At 32.4% G+C, this 17,373-nt stretch overlaps 3 protein-coding genes across 3 annotated transcripts; 2 read left to right on the plus strand and 1 right to left on the minus strand.

The window, feature by feature from the left end:
- The first annotated feature begins 4,977 nt into the window (after positions 1 to 4,977).
- LOC120180584 (putative clathrin assembly protein At1g33340) lies at positions 4,978 to 6,529 on the plus strand. The gene has a single exon (XM_039185895.1). The coding sequence runs from the start codon at positions 4,988 to 4,990 to the stop codon at positions 6,110 to 6,112; it is 1,125 nt and encodes a 374-aa protein (XP_039041826.1). The 5' UTR covers positions 4,978 to 4,987; the 3' UTR covers positions 6,113 to 6,529.
- Positions 6,530 to 8,204: 1,675 nt separating this feature from the next.
- LOC120180720 (IST1 homolog) lies at positions 8,205 to 11,052 on the minus strand. The gene is made up of 5 exons (XM_039186015.1): positions 10,811 to 11,052; positions 10,456 to 10,559; positions 9,041 to 9,212; positions 8,794 to 8,934; positions 8,205 to 8,708 (listed from the first exon to the last, which is right to left on the minus strand). Exons 1-5 carry the CDS (start codon positions 10,868 to 10,870, stop codon positions 8,424 to 8,426), a joined length of 762 nt encoding a protein of 253 aa, XP_039041946.1. The 5' UTR covers positions 10,871 to 11,052; the 3' UTR covers positions 8,205 to 8,423.
- A 3,322-nt stretch (positions 11,053 to 14,374) lies between these two features.
- On the plus strand, positions 14,375 to 15,924 carry LOC120180482 (chlorophyll a-b binding protein CP26, chloroplastic-like). The gene is made up of 6 exons (XM_039185796.1): positions 14,375 to 14,640; positions 14,728 to 14,812; positions 14,912 to 14,962; positions 15,101 to 15,221; positions 15,313 to 15,447; positions 15,534 to 15,924. Exons 1-6 carry the CDS (start codon positions 14,418 to 14,420, stop codon positions 15,792 to 15,794), a joined length of 876 nt encoding a protein of 291 aa, XP_039041727.1. The 5' UTR covers positions 14,375 to 14,417; the 3' UTR covers positions 15,795 to 15,924.
- Positions 15,925 to 17,373: the final 1,449 nt, after the last annotated feature.

Raw genomic sequence — 17,373 nt, forward strand, 5'->3', positions numbered from 1 at the left:
ATTTGAATTAATACATAATAATCTCTCATTAGCACAGAGAATTGATCTTTTAAGTCTTCAAATATCCATTGAAGCACTTTTTACTGGTTGAGAACCCCTCTACAATTGAAACTAATTTCAAAAAACTCCTCTAGTATATTTTCAATCTTGCTAATGCAATCTACAACAATAAATTCTCTTGAAACTGAACAACTACTAATGTCCACGTCACCATAAGTCTCAAATTATGAATCTAATATCAATTGCTATAAAATTATAAGTAGGCAAATAATAAAAACGAGATCCGTATGAAATAATCACATTAAAAACAAAATTTAGAGTAGTTTGTCTATGTCTACTACTATAGATGAGAGAAAAATCCACTACAACCATACAAATTATAAAGAGTTTAAATAAATAAAAATATTTATATTCCAAAGAAAAAAAAACTTCTAGTATATATCATAAACCCGATATATCTTATAAATTCGATCTATTGTCAAAACTCTTTATACATCCTTACAAAATTTATTTTTTAAACAGATACCTCAAAAGGATTACATCACTTTAATAATTTCTTTCACAATTTTAAAGTTTAAAACTTGTTGAACACATCAAGTTGGCTCAGTGGTTAAAAGGAGCGTTGCTCTCACTAGAGGTTTTGAGTTCAAGCAGTTGTATCTATGGGTGTGTGCGTGTTGTTAATGGTTAAGAAATATTCTGAACATATATTATCTTATAATCATACTAAATTATTCAAAAAGAAATTAAAATTTACTATAATAAATATTATAGATTAAACTCTTTTTTAGGTTAGATATGGTCATATGGGTATTGAAAATAGAAGCCTAGATTAGGTATTAATTGATGTGAGCTGGATTGCGAATATAGAAACATATTTGGACTGGGTACAAAATAAGGACAAAAAAATTCATGCCTTTTTTTTTTCCTGGGTGGAGGTTGAACGCGAGTCATAAAGAAAGATGATTGGTGGAGGCAGAGCGTGGGGGATTGTAATGCTGTGGGAAAAGCAAATGTTTGGCAAAGTCAAAATTACTTATAAAACTGTGATATGAATTGATTCTGCGAATGGGATGAGAGTTTGATGCACAAGAATCGTATTCCAGAGAATTAGATTCTTCCACCCCCCAAATACCAAAAATCAAAATCCTCCCTTTTTCTCTCTTGCGTTGACGTTGCGTTATATTTTATTCATTTATATCCAAAAAAACCCAAAAGTGGAAGACCCTTCTCTGCCAAGCCACTCACTCTCTGCAATTTCAATTTTCAACAATCAATTTCTGAGTTGAAAAAGAATGTTGAGAAAGAAGAGAATCCGAGGGGGGGGGGTTTAGTGGTGTGCCCAATGCCCAACATTTTTATTCAATTGGTGTAAATCTTGGTTAAGTGGGGGATTGTAGTAATGTTCTCTGGCTTCTTTACGGTATCCATTGATTTGACATATAACCCACCTTTCGAGTTTCACTTTGCTATACATCTACCAATTACTTTCCTTTTATGTTGGACCATGGTTTTAAGTTTGTTTAGATAGATTTAATAATATTTTTTGGTACAGTATACAAGTAATCATTTTATTATAAAGAGTTGTTTTATCGAGTATTCTAAGTATTAAAAGTTTAAAAATGATCATCTAATTATAAGGTGATATTTTGTTAAGTCATCCGATTATTCAAAGTTACAAAATTATTACTCGACTATTTATATGTTTCAAGTTCGTATTTTTCCGTTAAAATATTGATGACAGTCTGAGCTAGACGTTAACATGGTGATTAATATATAATAAAATTATATTATAATGATGTTTACTGACACAATTGTTGCTTTCAAGAACTGACTCAATGGTGTAATGCTTTAGGCGCTGACTCGATGACATAATGTAAACTGAGTGTTGATCAATAAAATACAACTCAAATGATTATGATATCAGATTTTATAATATCATAATCAACAGTTTAACGTCCAACTTAGAAGGCTGCCAAATTTTTAATAGAAAATTATGAGTTTGTAATATATGAATAGTCGAGTGGCTATTTTGTATATTTTAATAGTCGGGGAGTCAACAAAGCAACGCCGTATAGTCAGAGGATCATTTTGTAACTTTTAATAGTAAAAAAATTGAATAAAACAACGCTTTATAGTTAGAAAATCATTTGTATACTTTATTATGTTTTTTATATATTCGAAGAGGGATATAATTTAAATTCTATATAGACTTAAATATACAAAAGGTGTTCAATTTATGTTCGTTTTTTCAGTTTAGTGCCTAATGTTTATTTCGTTATAGTTTAGTGCCCAATGTTTCATTCCGTTACTCAAAATGGGTCAAGCCATGACAGACCGTTAGTTTTTTCCGTTAAATGACACGTGTCACAATATGATTTTAAAAAAATTATATAAAATTTTAAAAAATAAAATTATATATATTTTTAAAAAGAAAACACATAAATTTCAAAATAACCCGAAACTTTAAAAGCATTCATTTCAACCCCTAAATTCACACCGACCGCCGTCATTTGTCGTCGACGAAGCTCCACCCGACCTTACCTCCCTTGGCGACCAAAACCCTATGAAATTGTGACTGGTCAACGGACGATTGGCGGCAAATCAACGTTTTATACCCTGCGAATCCTAGGATAAAAATCGCAATCCCAAGCGATTTCGACAGCCAAACTACGACAACTTATAACTAGGATGATGACAAGGACTACGTCGGTGGCAGTGGTCGTGGCTGTAAAGGGCCGCGAAAGTAAGTTAGTGTTAGGATTTGGGGATTTTAAGAATTTTGAGGCTTTTTTGTAATTTAAAAGAACAAGGGTTTTTTTTATAGATATAATAACATTTTTAATATTTTTCTTAAAAAATGAATTTCAAATTTACGATATGTGTGACACGTGTCACTTAACGAAGAAAACTAACGGTTCGTTACGGCCTAACCAAATGGGTATAAGTTAGACACATTTTGTATATTTAAACCTCTAGATAAAACAAATGTGGATATCATTTACCTAGATATAACGACAGTATTCAAATAATATACTTATTTGGATTTAGAAGTAATATTAACGATGCTTTGAAAATAAAGAAAATGTTATTCGGTCGAATTATATATATCTAATAAATAATTAAAATTATATTTATTAAAAGTTAAACTAGTGAATTGTTTTAAAAGAAAAATAAAGATATAAATTGAAATATTAATCTTACTAGAGATTTTAAGTTTGAGCAACTATGTTTGTAAAATACGTGTACATTATTTATAAGTTAAAAAAATTTTAAACAGATAATATTTTATAATAACATTATATTATTTCATATATATATATATATATATATATATATATATATATATATAAACGGGATAATCATGGACACTACCCAACTTGTGTGTGTTAACCATTGAAGGATGGGAATATTCTTAGATTTTTTTACGGTTTATTTTTCAGAAAAAAATAATATCATTCATTCATAAAACTGTTTACACCCGGCGAAATGTATTAATATTTGCATTATATGTTCAGTGTGTTGAAGACTGTGATACTGAAACACATAATACCACGTATTAAAAAGTATTGATATTTTTATTTTTATATTGAAATTATATATATTTTTAAAAATTTTTTTGAAATGAGCAGAAACAAATGGTAGTTGTCAGTTTGTATTTAGGAGTATCAACTATTTTCAAAATAATGGTAATAATATTTTAGAGTGGTGTTAAATTTATTTTTAATATCTTTCAGTAAAAAAAATATAAATTTGTTAATTTTTTTTTTAGATGTCAACAGACACTTCAACACTGAATGTTATTCCGGCCATGATCACAAATATCACCCGTTTATCCGTTTAATAATGTAAATAAAATTTATCTCATTAAGTAATTTTAATGGAAAAAACGAATATTATTAATATTTTTAGAGATTTTGAATTTGAGCAGTCGTGTTTATAAATAGGGATAGCAAACGGGTGGGTTAGGTGCAGATACTCCCTCCCTCATCCCCATACTCACCTCATATTTTTCAATCTATCACCCGCCAACCACCTATGATGGGTACAAATTTTTAAATCCACACCCGCCCACGCGGGTATATTCTCAAATTCACCTCTACACCCACTACCCACTAGTGACGTACCCGTCTAAAACCGCCTGAAAGCAAACTTAAGTTATATATAAGCAACAAACATAAAAAAAAACATGTCCATTAAAAAATATAATAAAATAATCCAAAGATTATCTGAGTTAGTATTAATATAGATCTTAAAGTACATAAAACACCATAATAAAATATATAATTAAAGTTTAGAAACATAAATGACAAACACATAATGCTTTTGTTCTTTGGCACAACATTCTAAAATTTTAGGCAATACTTGTGATATATGATACTCCAGTATTACAATCATCATTCTCTATTTCCTCCAATTGATAGCGCTCAAATTTAAATTCACTATTACCTACATATATAATAGAAAGTGGGCGGGCGAGGCAATATTTAGCTGAGCGGGCGGATGCGAGGCGGGTAATGTCTCAAACCCATTACCCGCCCACTATCAGCGACGTGTATCACTTTCTAAATCCACACCCGACCACTACCCGCTAAAATTATACCCATCCCCGCCCCAATTGGAGTGGATGCGGTACGAAATCCACGAAATTGTACCCGTTTACCATCTCTATTTGTAGAGTTCATTTATTATCAAAATTAATTAAAAAAATTCTAAACATATATTATCTTTAAAAAGTCATAATATTAAAATAATAATATAAATAAAATAAATCCTTGAAATTTATGTTGACATTGGGGCAACTTATTAAAGCAAGAAAATCATGGATTTGAAAAACGTAAGGTCCACAATTTTCTTTGTATATATATATATACTTTTTGTGTGGGCTGCTGTATTTTAAAATGTAGAATCTATTCCTTATTGCATATTAATTTTTCAAATAAATCTGTTTCTTTCTATCTATATAATCTGCCTCTTCCCAAGCTTAATGATCTACCCACATATGAGAATAATCAGGGGGGGGGGGAAAGAAATGGGGGTAGACATACAGACCAAGCTCCGCCTAGCTCTTGGCTCAATGAAGGATCATGCATCCATTGGTAAGGCCTTGGTATACAACCACGACGGAAAACCCTTTTCCGATATAGAGATCGCCGTGCTCCGAGCCACCGGCCATGATAACGGTCCCATTGAGGACAAATACATGCACGAAATCCTCTTCCTCGTCTCCAACTCTCCGGGATCGGTCCCTTTCCTGGCCGAAAGGATTTCACGTCGGCTCTGTAAGACCCGAGACTGTCTCGTCGCCCTCAAAACACTCTCGCTCATCCACCGTCTCTTGCGCGGAGGCAACCGTTGCTTCGAACGAGAGCTGCGTAACTCTCATGTCTCCGGTCATCTCCAAATGAGTGCCACCAATTGTTTCCGCAACTCCTCGTTTTCGTTCCTACGTAGCTACGCGGCCTATCTGGAAGAACGAGTGGGATGGGCCATTACCCAAGCCGGGAAACTCGAACCGGTTATGTTCAACGGCTTGGAGTTCGGATGTTACGAGGAGAAGTCGGTGGACATGGTGTTCCGTAAGTTGCCGAAATGTCAAGCGTTTATGGACAGGGTCTTGGATTGTTCACCGATTGATGTCGTGCCGCCGGCAGACAACTTGGCTCAAGCAGCCATGGGGAACACCTTAAAAGAGAGCTTCCAAGTTTACATTATGTACTGCGAAGTCATCGAGATTCTCATCAACATGTTCTTCGATTTGACGACGCCGGCCAGAACTTTGGCCTGCGACATACTCAAGAGGGCTTCACGACAAAGCAAAGAGCTTGCGGATCTGTACGAAACGTGCAAACGAGTCATGGAAAACAAGAATCTGGAGTATCCCAGAGTGCAGATAATCACCATGGATCATGTTTTGGCATTGGAACAATGCTCCAGCTTTATGTCAACGAGTTCGTCTACGGGTAAACAAAGCGAAAAGGAAGGGGACGAAGATGATACTAGTTCGTCGTCCAATCAATTCTCATTCACTCTTGAAACCAAAATAAGCAAGGTTTGGGTTGTTTTTGACGAAGACGATGGCGAATTGCAGGTGCCTGTTGGTATTGTTTAATGGCCTTTGTTAACGCCATTGTAGTTTACAGAAGCCAAATGATGATGACACAAGCAGATAACAAAATAGTGTCAGAAGATTGATGGTGGAGAAGCTCAACTCCTTGGATTCTCTGAATCAAATGAAGATGAATTTTAAAGTTATCATCCCCCAACAGAAGGTTAAATCGTGAAGATGATGGATCCACAGCAACAAAAAAAAAAAAAAACTTATCAAAGCTTTTGGTAGGTGCTTGCTAGAGAACAATGTTATTAAACTTGATTCGTTACGAGAATTTCATTAGAGTGAAATCGTTGTCAAATGGTGTGAATAGTCCTTCTAGTTGTGATAGAAAGTCATCTTGTATGGAAATTATCTTACTTTGGTTGCTTCAAGAAATTCCAATTTGGAATACATCATAATTCGATTCTATTACAAGTTCGTACACTATAACTAAAAGTTTATTTAGTCGAATTCATTGAGCGATTCTAGTAGTAGAAGAAAATGTTGTTCTCTTTAAAAATTCTAAATCAGAGTAGTTATATTTATAAATACAAGATATGTACACGTTATCAATAATTAAAAAATATTCTAAATAAATACTATCTTACAATCTCCCAAACTATTAAAAACATATTTAGTCATCTTAAGAAAAAGAAATGTTCTAGCTCTTTATTATTCCTAAACGTTCATTTTAGTCCATCAATTATAAAAAGTTAAATTTTAGTTCCTAAAAATAATATTTTGATCTAAAATTTAAAAGTTATAATTATATGGTTTAAATATTTTGGTTTAAACACCCTTTATATCCCTATCAATTTTAAAATTGAGAAAATTGGTCCCTCTTGAAAAAGAGGGTGATTTATTTAAATCAAAATATTTAAGTTAAATAACAATAACTTCAACGTTTCGGATCAAAATTTTAACTTATAAACTTACATGGACTAAAATATTTTTTTTATAGTAGAGAAACTAAATTAAACTTTTAGCAATAATATAACGGTTAAAATATTTTTTTTTATGTCAGAGAGATTAAAATAAAATTTTAAGTATAATACAATTACTTCTAATATACTTTAAACGCCATAGTTCATAAACAGAAGTTCTCATTAGACTTTTTGAGGAATTTGTAAGCTTCATATTTTCTATAGATTTCACTTAATATTTTCTATAGATTTAGGTACTTAACATGCAACAACCATTGGAGTAATTGAGGGCCAAACTTGTAGATCAAGATTTTTCAGTTTATTCTCAACTTTTCTTTGTTATCTTAGATTTAATGGATGAGATTCTTGTGTAGATTCGTGAATTTGATGAGTTGAACTGTGAATTTTAGATTTTCAAAGATAAACTTTCTTTTAATGAAATTTAGATTTATTGGTTGATTTTTCTCTCACTAGATTTGTATTCTGGAAGAGTTTATGCAAATTCTCACTTGATCTCCACAGCAACTATGTAGATAGCCAAGCAGCTTTGCTATGTCCCCAGTGGACCGGCCCAATATGTCATAAGCAGTTAATGCGACTTCCATCTAATCCGATTTAACTGCTAATAATGATCTTATTGAAGCTAGTGAAAAAAAGACTCATTTCCAAAGCATCGGTTGTTTACAAGTTTTGACCATTTTACAAATAAAACAAAATGAAATAAAGATGGACAACATATCTGAAAACTTGTAAAACAAAATCAAACACAAATCCGCGGTAGCCTTGCTGACTATCGGGGTTATGTTTAAAGAACCACCGGATCCAAAAAGGTTTGGATACTCATCATTCATCGAAGGCCATCTCTGCGGCTGCTTTTGGTGTTGCTCTTGTTCAATACCATCATCTCTGGAAACCGGTGAATCCGAACCTACTTTTAATTTGCTCACTGAAGGAAGATCCGCGGCTTCAGATCCTTTGTCCGGAGAATATAAACCAACACCTTGATGGCTGAAGGAGTTTTGATGATTAAAATTCGGGGTTTCCACGCTAGCTGGTTGTTGAGGAACATTTGTATGAAGGTGGTTCTCGGAGCTATCCTCCCTGACTTGGCCATTCTTTTTCTGCTTAAGTTCCGCAATTCTGATTTGTGCAAGACTGGCTGCTGCACGCTCAGCACTTCCAGCAGCTGACTGAGCAGCAACTAAAACATCCTCTAGATCAAAGTTGGTCTCACTTTCTGGTTTTAAAATAGCAGGTGTTGGATCGCTTGGTCTTGCAGGAATTGATGAAGCAGATATTGACGGAGGAGAAATGAAAGGCAGAAACGGTTTATTTTCTTTGGATGCAGCTGGATCATCGGGCATTTCACTTTCTTTAGTTGTATTTTCTTGCATCAATATATCGGGCTACAAAGGGAGCATTTGTAACACATGACCAGGAGCTCTAGAATGTCTACGTGAATGATCAATTTCAAGTTCAGGAGCAGATGATGAAGGTGGGTTAGTTACCGGTGCTGATGCAGCATTAGTGCTTGGCTGCAGTGACACATTTGGAACTTCAGGAAAATCTACCAGGTCAAAGTCGAAATCAGAATCAGAATCAGGCTGCTCGGTTTGGGTATGATCAGCAGCAGAAGTCGATGTTTCACCATGCTTCTCCACCGGAAGTGGTAACTTGGGTTCAGTCACAAACTGTGTTGGGCCATTATGACGAACAAAATAGGCATTAAAGATATGGGAACAGAGAACAAGAAAATCCAGTCCAAATTTTACTCACCAATAAATCTTCACGTGGTTTGAAAAACTCAGACTCGGTAGAAGTTGGATCCCATTCCAACTCATGCTCTTCAGCAATTTCTTTCAAAATCTTCAATTTTACTTCAGGTGAAGGAGCACGTATAGATAACAATTCTATCAACTGCATTTAGGAGGATGTCAACTGGAAGAATAAAAACATATGGGACAACTGGAAGAATAAAAATACTAACACGAAAATACACTATGAACTTTCAAATTTATAATACCTGATGATTAACACCACAATCCGGCCTCAGCTCAGTTGCAGCTAATACAAATTCCTTCCCGTACTTTGAAGTAAATAGCATTTGAACCTGCGGCAACTCTGTTAGATCGGCACATCTTGGTGCATCAAAACAAACGCTACTTATTGCTTCCTTCAAATCTAGAGGACATTCCCTAAAAAAGGATGATTCTTCAAATTATTATTCTACGAAATGCAGTGTGTTTTTAACTTATTAATTTATTTTGAGCAACTTTAAAAACTTATCAACTTCCTCTGTGAGGATATAAGAGATCCAAATTACACAAAAATTACAGCATTGTGCAAAACCGTCATTCATCAGGGCAACAAAGTCATCTCAAAAAGTGTGGAGAAGTTGACAGAATTGCATTGACATGAGGGAAAGTGCATTTAGTGAAGAACATCATGTGTACACTTCTACAATCTTTAGGTGATATGTGCTGTTTATAACCTAGGCAAAGATTGACCTACCTCCAAAAAGGTGCTAATGCTTCATGTATGAAATTACCAAAGGCAGCCCGAGATTCTAATATCAGCATGGAAATGCATAGGAGAAAGGTATTATTAGAAGTATACTATTATATAGAAATACTAAACATTCAATGAAACCATATTGAAGATGATATTAATTATTACAGCAGTTCATCAACTTCTAAATAATGAAACCATATCAAACATAAAGATATAATCTTCAATCTAAAGAATTAGGTCAAACCAACCTCCAAAAAGGTGCTAATGCTTCATGTATGAAATTACCAAAGGCAGCCCAAGACTTTAATATCGGCATGGCAATGCATAGGAGAAAGGTATTATGGGAAGTATACTATCATATAGAAATATTAAACATTCAATGAAACCATATTGAGGATGATATTACAGCAGTTCATCAACTCCTGAATAATGAAACCATATCGAACATAAAGATATAGTCTTCAATCTAAAGAATTAGGTCAGACCTAAAGATTGACCAATCCCCAAAAAGGTGCTAATTCTTCGTGTATGAAATTACCAAAGGCAGCCAGATTTTAATATCGGCATGGCAAATGGCAATGCATAGGAGAAAGGTATTATGAGAAGTATACTGTTATATAGAAATATTAAACATTCAATGAAACCATATTGAAGATGATATTACAGCAGTTCATCAACTCCTAAATAATGAAACCATATCAAACATAAAGATATAGCCTTCAATCTAAAGAATTAGGTCAAACTACTTTTCCAATCAACTACCAAAGCCTTTCTACAAATATTTGGTCCCATCCTTCAATCTAAAGCTGATATCCCCTACAATGCAAAATTCATCCTACCAAACTGGTTCAGACCCCAAGCAACTGAGTTAAATTAAAAAATATTAATAAATAAAAAGATAAGATTCCAAAAATTTCAAGCGATAACCTTTGAACCTCTATGATAGGAAGCCGGACAGCAATAAGCTTGCAAAACATCTCGAGGATCTCCTGAGCAACCATAATGTTTTCTTCCCTTATTATATGCTCCACCTGAAATATAAACCCCAAGCATTGCATCATATGAAACTATCAACTCGTTTACAAGGCAGCGCTAAAAAGAATTTGAATGCCTTCTAAAAACAGCAAATTCAGAATGTACGAAAAAAATTAAGTCACTTCCCTAAATAATAAAAACAACATATTTAGATTATCAACTGCAGATATTTGCACTTCAGTAAATAATTAATTTTAAATAAACATATATTTAAAGAAATCTGACTAAAGAAGAAGCAATAACATACTCGAATTCGAGCAGTAGCTTCTTGTCCAGTCTCAAGAAGCTTAGCAATTTCGCGGCGCATCTGCTTTCTCTGAATCTCTCTCCTGTTCCTTAATAGCTTAATCCGCGGAATTGTTAACTACAGTAAAGTTTTGCTGCATATTCCACCCGAACAAAAGAGATCAAAATTGAAACAAATTAAGCTAAATATTCAAAATTGATCAGACTAATAATTATGAAAGAGTAAAAAGAAAATAATTCATCAAACAAGATTAAGAAGAAAAATCGATGAATTGAAGATTAAAGGTAAACATGAATATGAGTATAATAAGAAATGAAATGAAACTGGGGGGGGGAATACCATTTAGCAGCTTTGAAGCCTTTGTTGAAGAACTAATCGAGCATAGCTATGATGCTAAAACGAGATCGCAGAAATAAAAAAATGAAAAAAAGTACAGTTTAAAGGGTTTTGGTACTTATGGACAACAGGAAGAGGAGTAAATTAACTATTATTTAAAATTTTAATTAACATAATATATTTCAATTTCATCTATTTTAATTTATAATTTTAATTTGGGTAAATTACATAAATGGTCTTATAATTATATGAAATTACTTTTTTGAGTCCCCCAACTATTAAAAATTATATAACGATCACCCAACTATTTATATGTTCTAAACTCGTTATTTTCTGTTAAAATAAACTACTATAGTTGGACATTAACTTGTTGACTAATATATAATAAAATATGATCCCATAACAGTTTGAGTTTTATTTTGTGGATTAACTTTTCGTTTACATTATGTCGTCGAGTAAATGCTTGAAATATTACGTTGTCGAACTAGTGCTTGAAAACAATAATAGTGTATGTATCCATATCATCATATTAACGTTTCGCTCATACAACAGTTAAAATTTTAATGAAAAAATATAAGTTTATAATATATAAATAATTAAATAATTATTTTATAAATTTTAATAATAAAAAATTCAACAAAGTAATATCCAAATACCGGTTATATAATTTTATCGATTTTAATTAATAGATTGGATAAATAGTGGTAAGTGATATAATTGGATTAGAACAGAAAAATAGATTTTTAATTATTTGTTGTTTACGAGTATAGGACGCGTGGTCTCGTCGACGTCGTTGCAATTTGCAAAGCAGATTGCTTTTGTACTAAGTCATTTATTTTAACGCTTTGAATAAATAAATAAATAGATGTCAGCGAGCATGTTGAATCAGTCGGAAGTCTGTGTTTCGCGTCAGGATGGGGACACCAAAGCTGACAGATATCAAAATGACGGGTTGGATTTTTAGAAATTTAACGTTATATTACCGAATTATTTTTTAACAACAACTGGTAATTTGACTGAATCATTTGGGTTAGATTGGCCCAAATTAGGTCAAAATAATCTATTTCGGCTCAAAATTCTGGGCCACCTTAAGATTTGAAATTTTAGGGTAGTTTCGATACTCTAGCATTTTTTCCAAGGGTTTTTCAAAGTCTGAACAATAAATTCAAAATTCTTATAAAAAAACATGGATTTCATATGTTCTGGTCTCGTGTTTTGATACTCAAGCCTCAAGTTTCGATATTTTCTAGGAAAATTATTTAAGTTGACACTCCAAAACGATCCAAATTCAATCTTACCCTACACTTCAAATAAGCATGTTAGCCCCTTTAAATACCGCAAAACATATATGTATATACCACAAGCCATTATAGGAGTTTTCATAAATCTTGCTAAGCTACTATAAATACAACAAACATCATATTAAGCAACCAAACAATCAAATTATACCTATTCATAAACACTTCAAGTTATGTGAGTATTTATAAATGATTTCAAGCAAGAATAACCTTAAACTATATCTCCACAACCTTAACTTTGGAGAATTTGTCAGCATCTCTAGCAACTCAAATCAAGCAAAATAATGATTCTATATGATATCTTTCATGCTAGAATGTAAAGATAAACTTAAAAATGCAAATGAAAATGAAGAAAATATTGAAAATAATTCATTTCGTAGACTCCACCTAAATTCTGATTTTTTAAACTATCATTTTTAGAGCTCTTGAACTCATTTTAAAGGTCATGAAAAGAGGAAAAAGACGAATACTTTTGGATGCCTTGATGGATGGTATAACTTCATAAAGTTATCAAACATTTGGTGCAATTTTGTTCCACTAAAATGGGGGTAATTATCCTATAGGATGAAATCGTCAGTTAACTAACGAGTAAACCATGTTGTTGATGTAATATTTGCGCATGTGTTTAATTATTAATGTGATATATATCACATTACCTAAAGTGATGATATAGCATGTATCATGTAACTCAAAGTGATGACGTGATATTTCACTTCACCCAAAATGAAATCATGACGTGAGATGTGTCATGTCACTCAAAACAATGATGTAACATGTGCACATCAACAATTAAACACATATTAAAATGTTACATCAACGACATGCTTTTATTAACTAACGATTTCTATTTAGTAAAATTTGTTTTAACTAAAAATCGAAGATTTAAGGACTAAAATGTTCTAAAATAAATAATAATAGATAAAGTAACCATTTATACAAATATTAGAGATAATTTTATCATTATGTCCTAATTCAATGGAACCCATAAATTATATACATGATTGACTAAATAATTTATATCTATATAATTACACCTTAACCAAATACCATTTGACTTCCCAAACGTGTCCTAAACGAATTAGTTTATACGTTGACTAAAAAAAGACTTTTTTTTTAATTTATCTCATTATCAATTTAATCACATGCAATACTGCCAATTCATATATATCAAGGGCCAAACTAATTGATTGGATAATTTTTTTTAGTTAATCGTTGGTTATTTTTAGATTTGACCTCTCAACGGTTATTTTTTTTTTCAAATTTTGGTTATCAGTTAATCCAATTTAATTAACCGAATTAATTGATTGATAGAAAATATTAAACATATTATTTATATACTACTTAGCTTTAGAATATAAATTTTTTTAGTTAAGTCGATTATTTCGGTTAAAACCGACATTTAAATATCGCTAATAAAAATATTTTTTAATGTAGTGATTGTTGTTATTTTAAAAATAGAAGAATTATAATAAATTTCGATTAATTTAACTTTATTCGGATGGATTAATTATTTTTTTTAAATTCGGTTCAATTAACTATTAGAAGAAGAAAAAATTGACTAATAAATTTTGAATAGTTCGATTCAATTGGTTAACTTAACTTCAGATTGAACACCTCCATACTCAAGTGAATATCAGCCACATAAAATAGACGTGAGACTCGGATCAAAATGCAAAAATTTAGAAATCACATGAATGAACATCAGGTGAGAATTGAGACAAAACATGTTATCCAAAGCCCAAGCATTTCATTCCACGTCAGCATCATAATCTGCCATGTAAGCAACGTCCTCCTATCAGATTCCAGCATCAGATTTCACGTCTTCCACTGCCAACCAATGAGAGCACGAGAACTACAATCCTGAGTGGCTTCCCTCGTCCACCAGCTCTTGCTTATTAGTATCTATCCCCATCCCCCCCATTCCCCACGACTATTACCTTGTCACTCTATTGTTCGTAAACCAAGCTTCCGACATGGCCTCGTTAGCAGCTTCCACAGCTGCCGCCTCCCTCGGCGTCTCCGAAATGCTCAAAAACCCTCTCAATTGCAGTGGTGGAGCTAGGTCGTCGCCTCCCACACCATCCAACTCCGGCGCTCTCAAGACCGTCGCTCTTTTCTCCAAGAAGAAGGCCGCACCTCCAAAGCCCAAGGCTGCTGCAGTCGCCCCTGCCGACGAAGAGCTGGCTAAGTGGTATGGTAAGTTGATCAACATTCTTTTCGTTTATCGTATGAATAAGCAAATTGTACGACAAAAAATGAAAAGATGCATTTATATTCAAACAGGTCCCGACAGAAGGATTTTCTTGCCGGAAGGGCTGTTGGACAGATCGGAGATCCCAGAGTATTTGACCGGAGAAGTGCCAGGAGAGTGAGTACAGATTATGATTAAATCAAGTTATATGATACTTGTTTGATAAAATAATTAAGCTGTTGTTGCTTTGCTTTCATGTGCATATGTTTCATCTAGCTATGGATACGATCCTTTTGGTCTGAGCAAGAACCCAGAAAACTTTGCAAAGTAAGTTTAGTTTCTGATTTTTACAACTCTCATTTAATAAAGGACAATTTCCATTTTTTATCTTTTTATTATGAACAAATCTCCGATTTAATCCCCATACATTTGTTAATCCAAATAATTAACACCTTCGGAATACAGATATCAAGCATATGAGTTAATACACGCAAGGTGGGCAATGCTTGGTGCTGCAGGGTTCATTATCCCTGAAGCCTTTAACAAATATGGAGCAAACTGCGGCCCTGAAGCCGTTTGGTTCAAGGTTAATTTAACTCTCTCACTTTCAAATTTCAATTAATTCATCGTTAAAATCCCAAATTATGTAAATAATTTGATCTGTTGATAATTTGCAGACCGGAGCTCTTCTCTTGGACGGTAACACCTTGAACTACTTCGGGAAGAACATCCCTATCAACCTTGTTGTTGCTGTGATCGCTGAGGTCGTCCTCGTTGGTGGCGCTGAATATTACAGAATCATCAATGGCTTGGTATAGATTCCACTTTTATATTATAAATGATCATATTTTACTACCAAAAGCAGAACATTATATTATTATGATTCCTCTTGCTGCAGGATTTGGAGGACAAGCTTCACCCTGGTGGTCCATTTGACCCACTTGGGCTAGCCAAGGACCCTGACCAGGCTGCTCTGCTGAAGGTGAAAGAGATCAAGAATGGTCGGCTCGCGATGTTTGCCATGTTGGGCTTCTTCCTCCAAGCTTATGTGACCGGAGAAGGTCCGGTCGAGAACCTTGCGAAGCACCTCAGCGATCCTTTTGGCAACAACTTGCTTACTGTCATTGCAGGAACTGCTGAAAGAGTTCCCACCCTCTGATTCTGTTATCTTTGTCCCCGAGTTGCTGCTGCTTTTTATGCACTTTGTTGTACATCAAACTTATTGGACAATTCCCAAGCACTTGAACTTTGAAGGATTTAACCTCAAATTTGAAGTTTATCTTCCATTTCACTACATTCATATATAATTAAAATAACATTATGACAATAAATACTATCAAAATATAAATTAATTCAATATTTTATAAAAAATATTAACATATAATGTAAAAGGGAAATTAAAATTGGGAAAAATATTTTTATAAAATTAATACAATTAGATAATATTAAAATTAATTATAAATATAAAAAATATTTTAATCATAACATTATTTTTTATTATTTACTCTTTTTAGAACATGAATAATAAAAGAATAATGAGAAAAAATAAAAAATGAAAGAAATAAGAATAATGACAAAAAATATATTTTATTCAAAAAGTAGTAACACACGTACATGTCTAGGACATATTTTCACAAGCAACCAAAATATGACAATATATGTGTTACCGTGTATACATTTTTCTTTAATCATTGGCCAATGAGTGCATACCTTAAAATATTATATTTATATATTTTAAATATATATAAACAATGTTAGATTTGATAATATCGTGGTTAAATTTGTTGATTTTGAAATATCAAAGATAAATCTTGAATTTGGTCCAAGTCATGTAGTTCGACAATCAAATACAACTTTAGATACCATGGTATCGAGTATTTTAGAAGGCAACATTTGTCTTTGATTAAGTATTTATAATTCTATCATTCATCAAATTATAAATATAATTTAGGATATCTTATGACAAAAGTAATATAATTGATCATTTAATTTTGTGTCATACTTTATAAAATAATTGTACAATATATATGTGTGCCCACAATGATAAATTTTAATCCAATAAGTTCATGTTGATGACGGGGGACGATAATTCTTGTTTTAGTAATTTTTTTTATTGTCTCATTTATTTATGTTTTAAAAAAAATTACTTTTAACATTCACATCAATATATCTCATCATTATAACTGTGAATTTTCTTATAAGTTAAAATTATTTTTAGAATGTTTTCATTTTATTAAAATATTTTCTTCCTTTTTACTTCATTTAGTCTTGTATATTTTTTAGTTGTTATGACTTATAATCTATACAAATCATACTTGAAAGTTGGAGTTTTCTTTATCTCTAAAAGTTTATAACGAGATTATACTTTTGGATGATATTTTTGTCTATTATTTTTATTTGATGCTCTTGATTTTTTTTTGGTTTATGTTGATATTTTTTCTTTTAGATTTTCCCTTCTATGCTTTTACAAATCCTTTTTGGATTGTCTTTTGTCATGTCATTAGGAAATCTATCCATTTGGTATTGTTCTTTTTAGAATTTTAGGTTTGAGTAGCTGTATAAATCACTCTAGACTATTATATATATACCTTTTTTTTTTCTATGAGAGACAAATAGAAATAAATGAAATTGAGAAAATTTGGATGAAACAATAAAAGAAAAGAGTGAAATGGGAGATGGAGTTGGGCCTGCAGCCACATAGCCCAATACTCAGAGCATATATAAATGTATAAATTAGT

The sequence above is a fragment of the Hibiscus syriacus genome, unplaced genomic scaffold, assembly GCF_006381635.1.
Source record: "Hibiscus syriacus cultivar Baekdansim isolate YM2019G1 unplaced genomic scaffold, ASM638163v2 tig00112498_pilon, whole genome shotgun sequence".
In the NCBI taxonomy this organism is placed as follows: Eukaryota; Viridiplantae; Streptophyta; class Magnoliopsida; order Malvales; family Malvaceae; genus Hibiscus; species Hibiscus syriacus.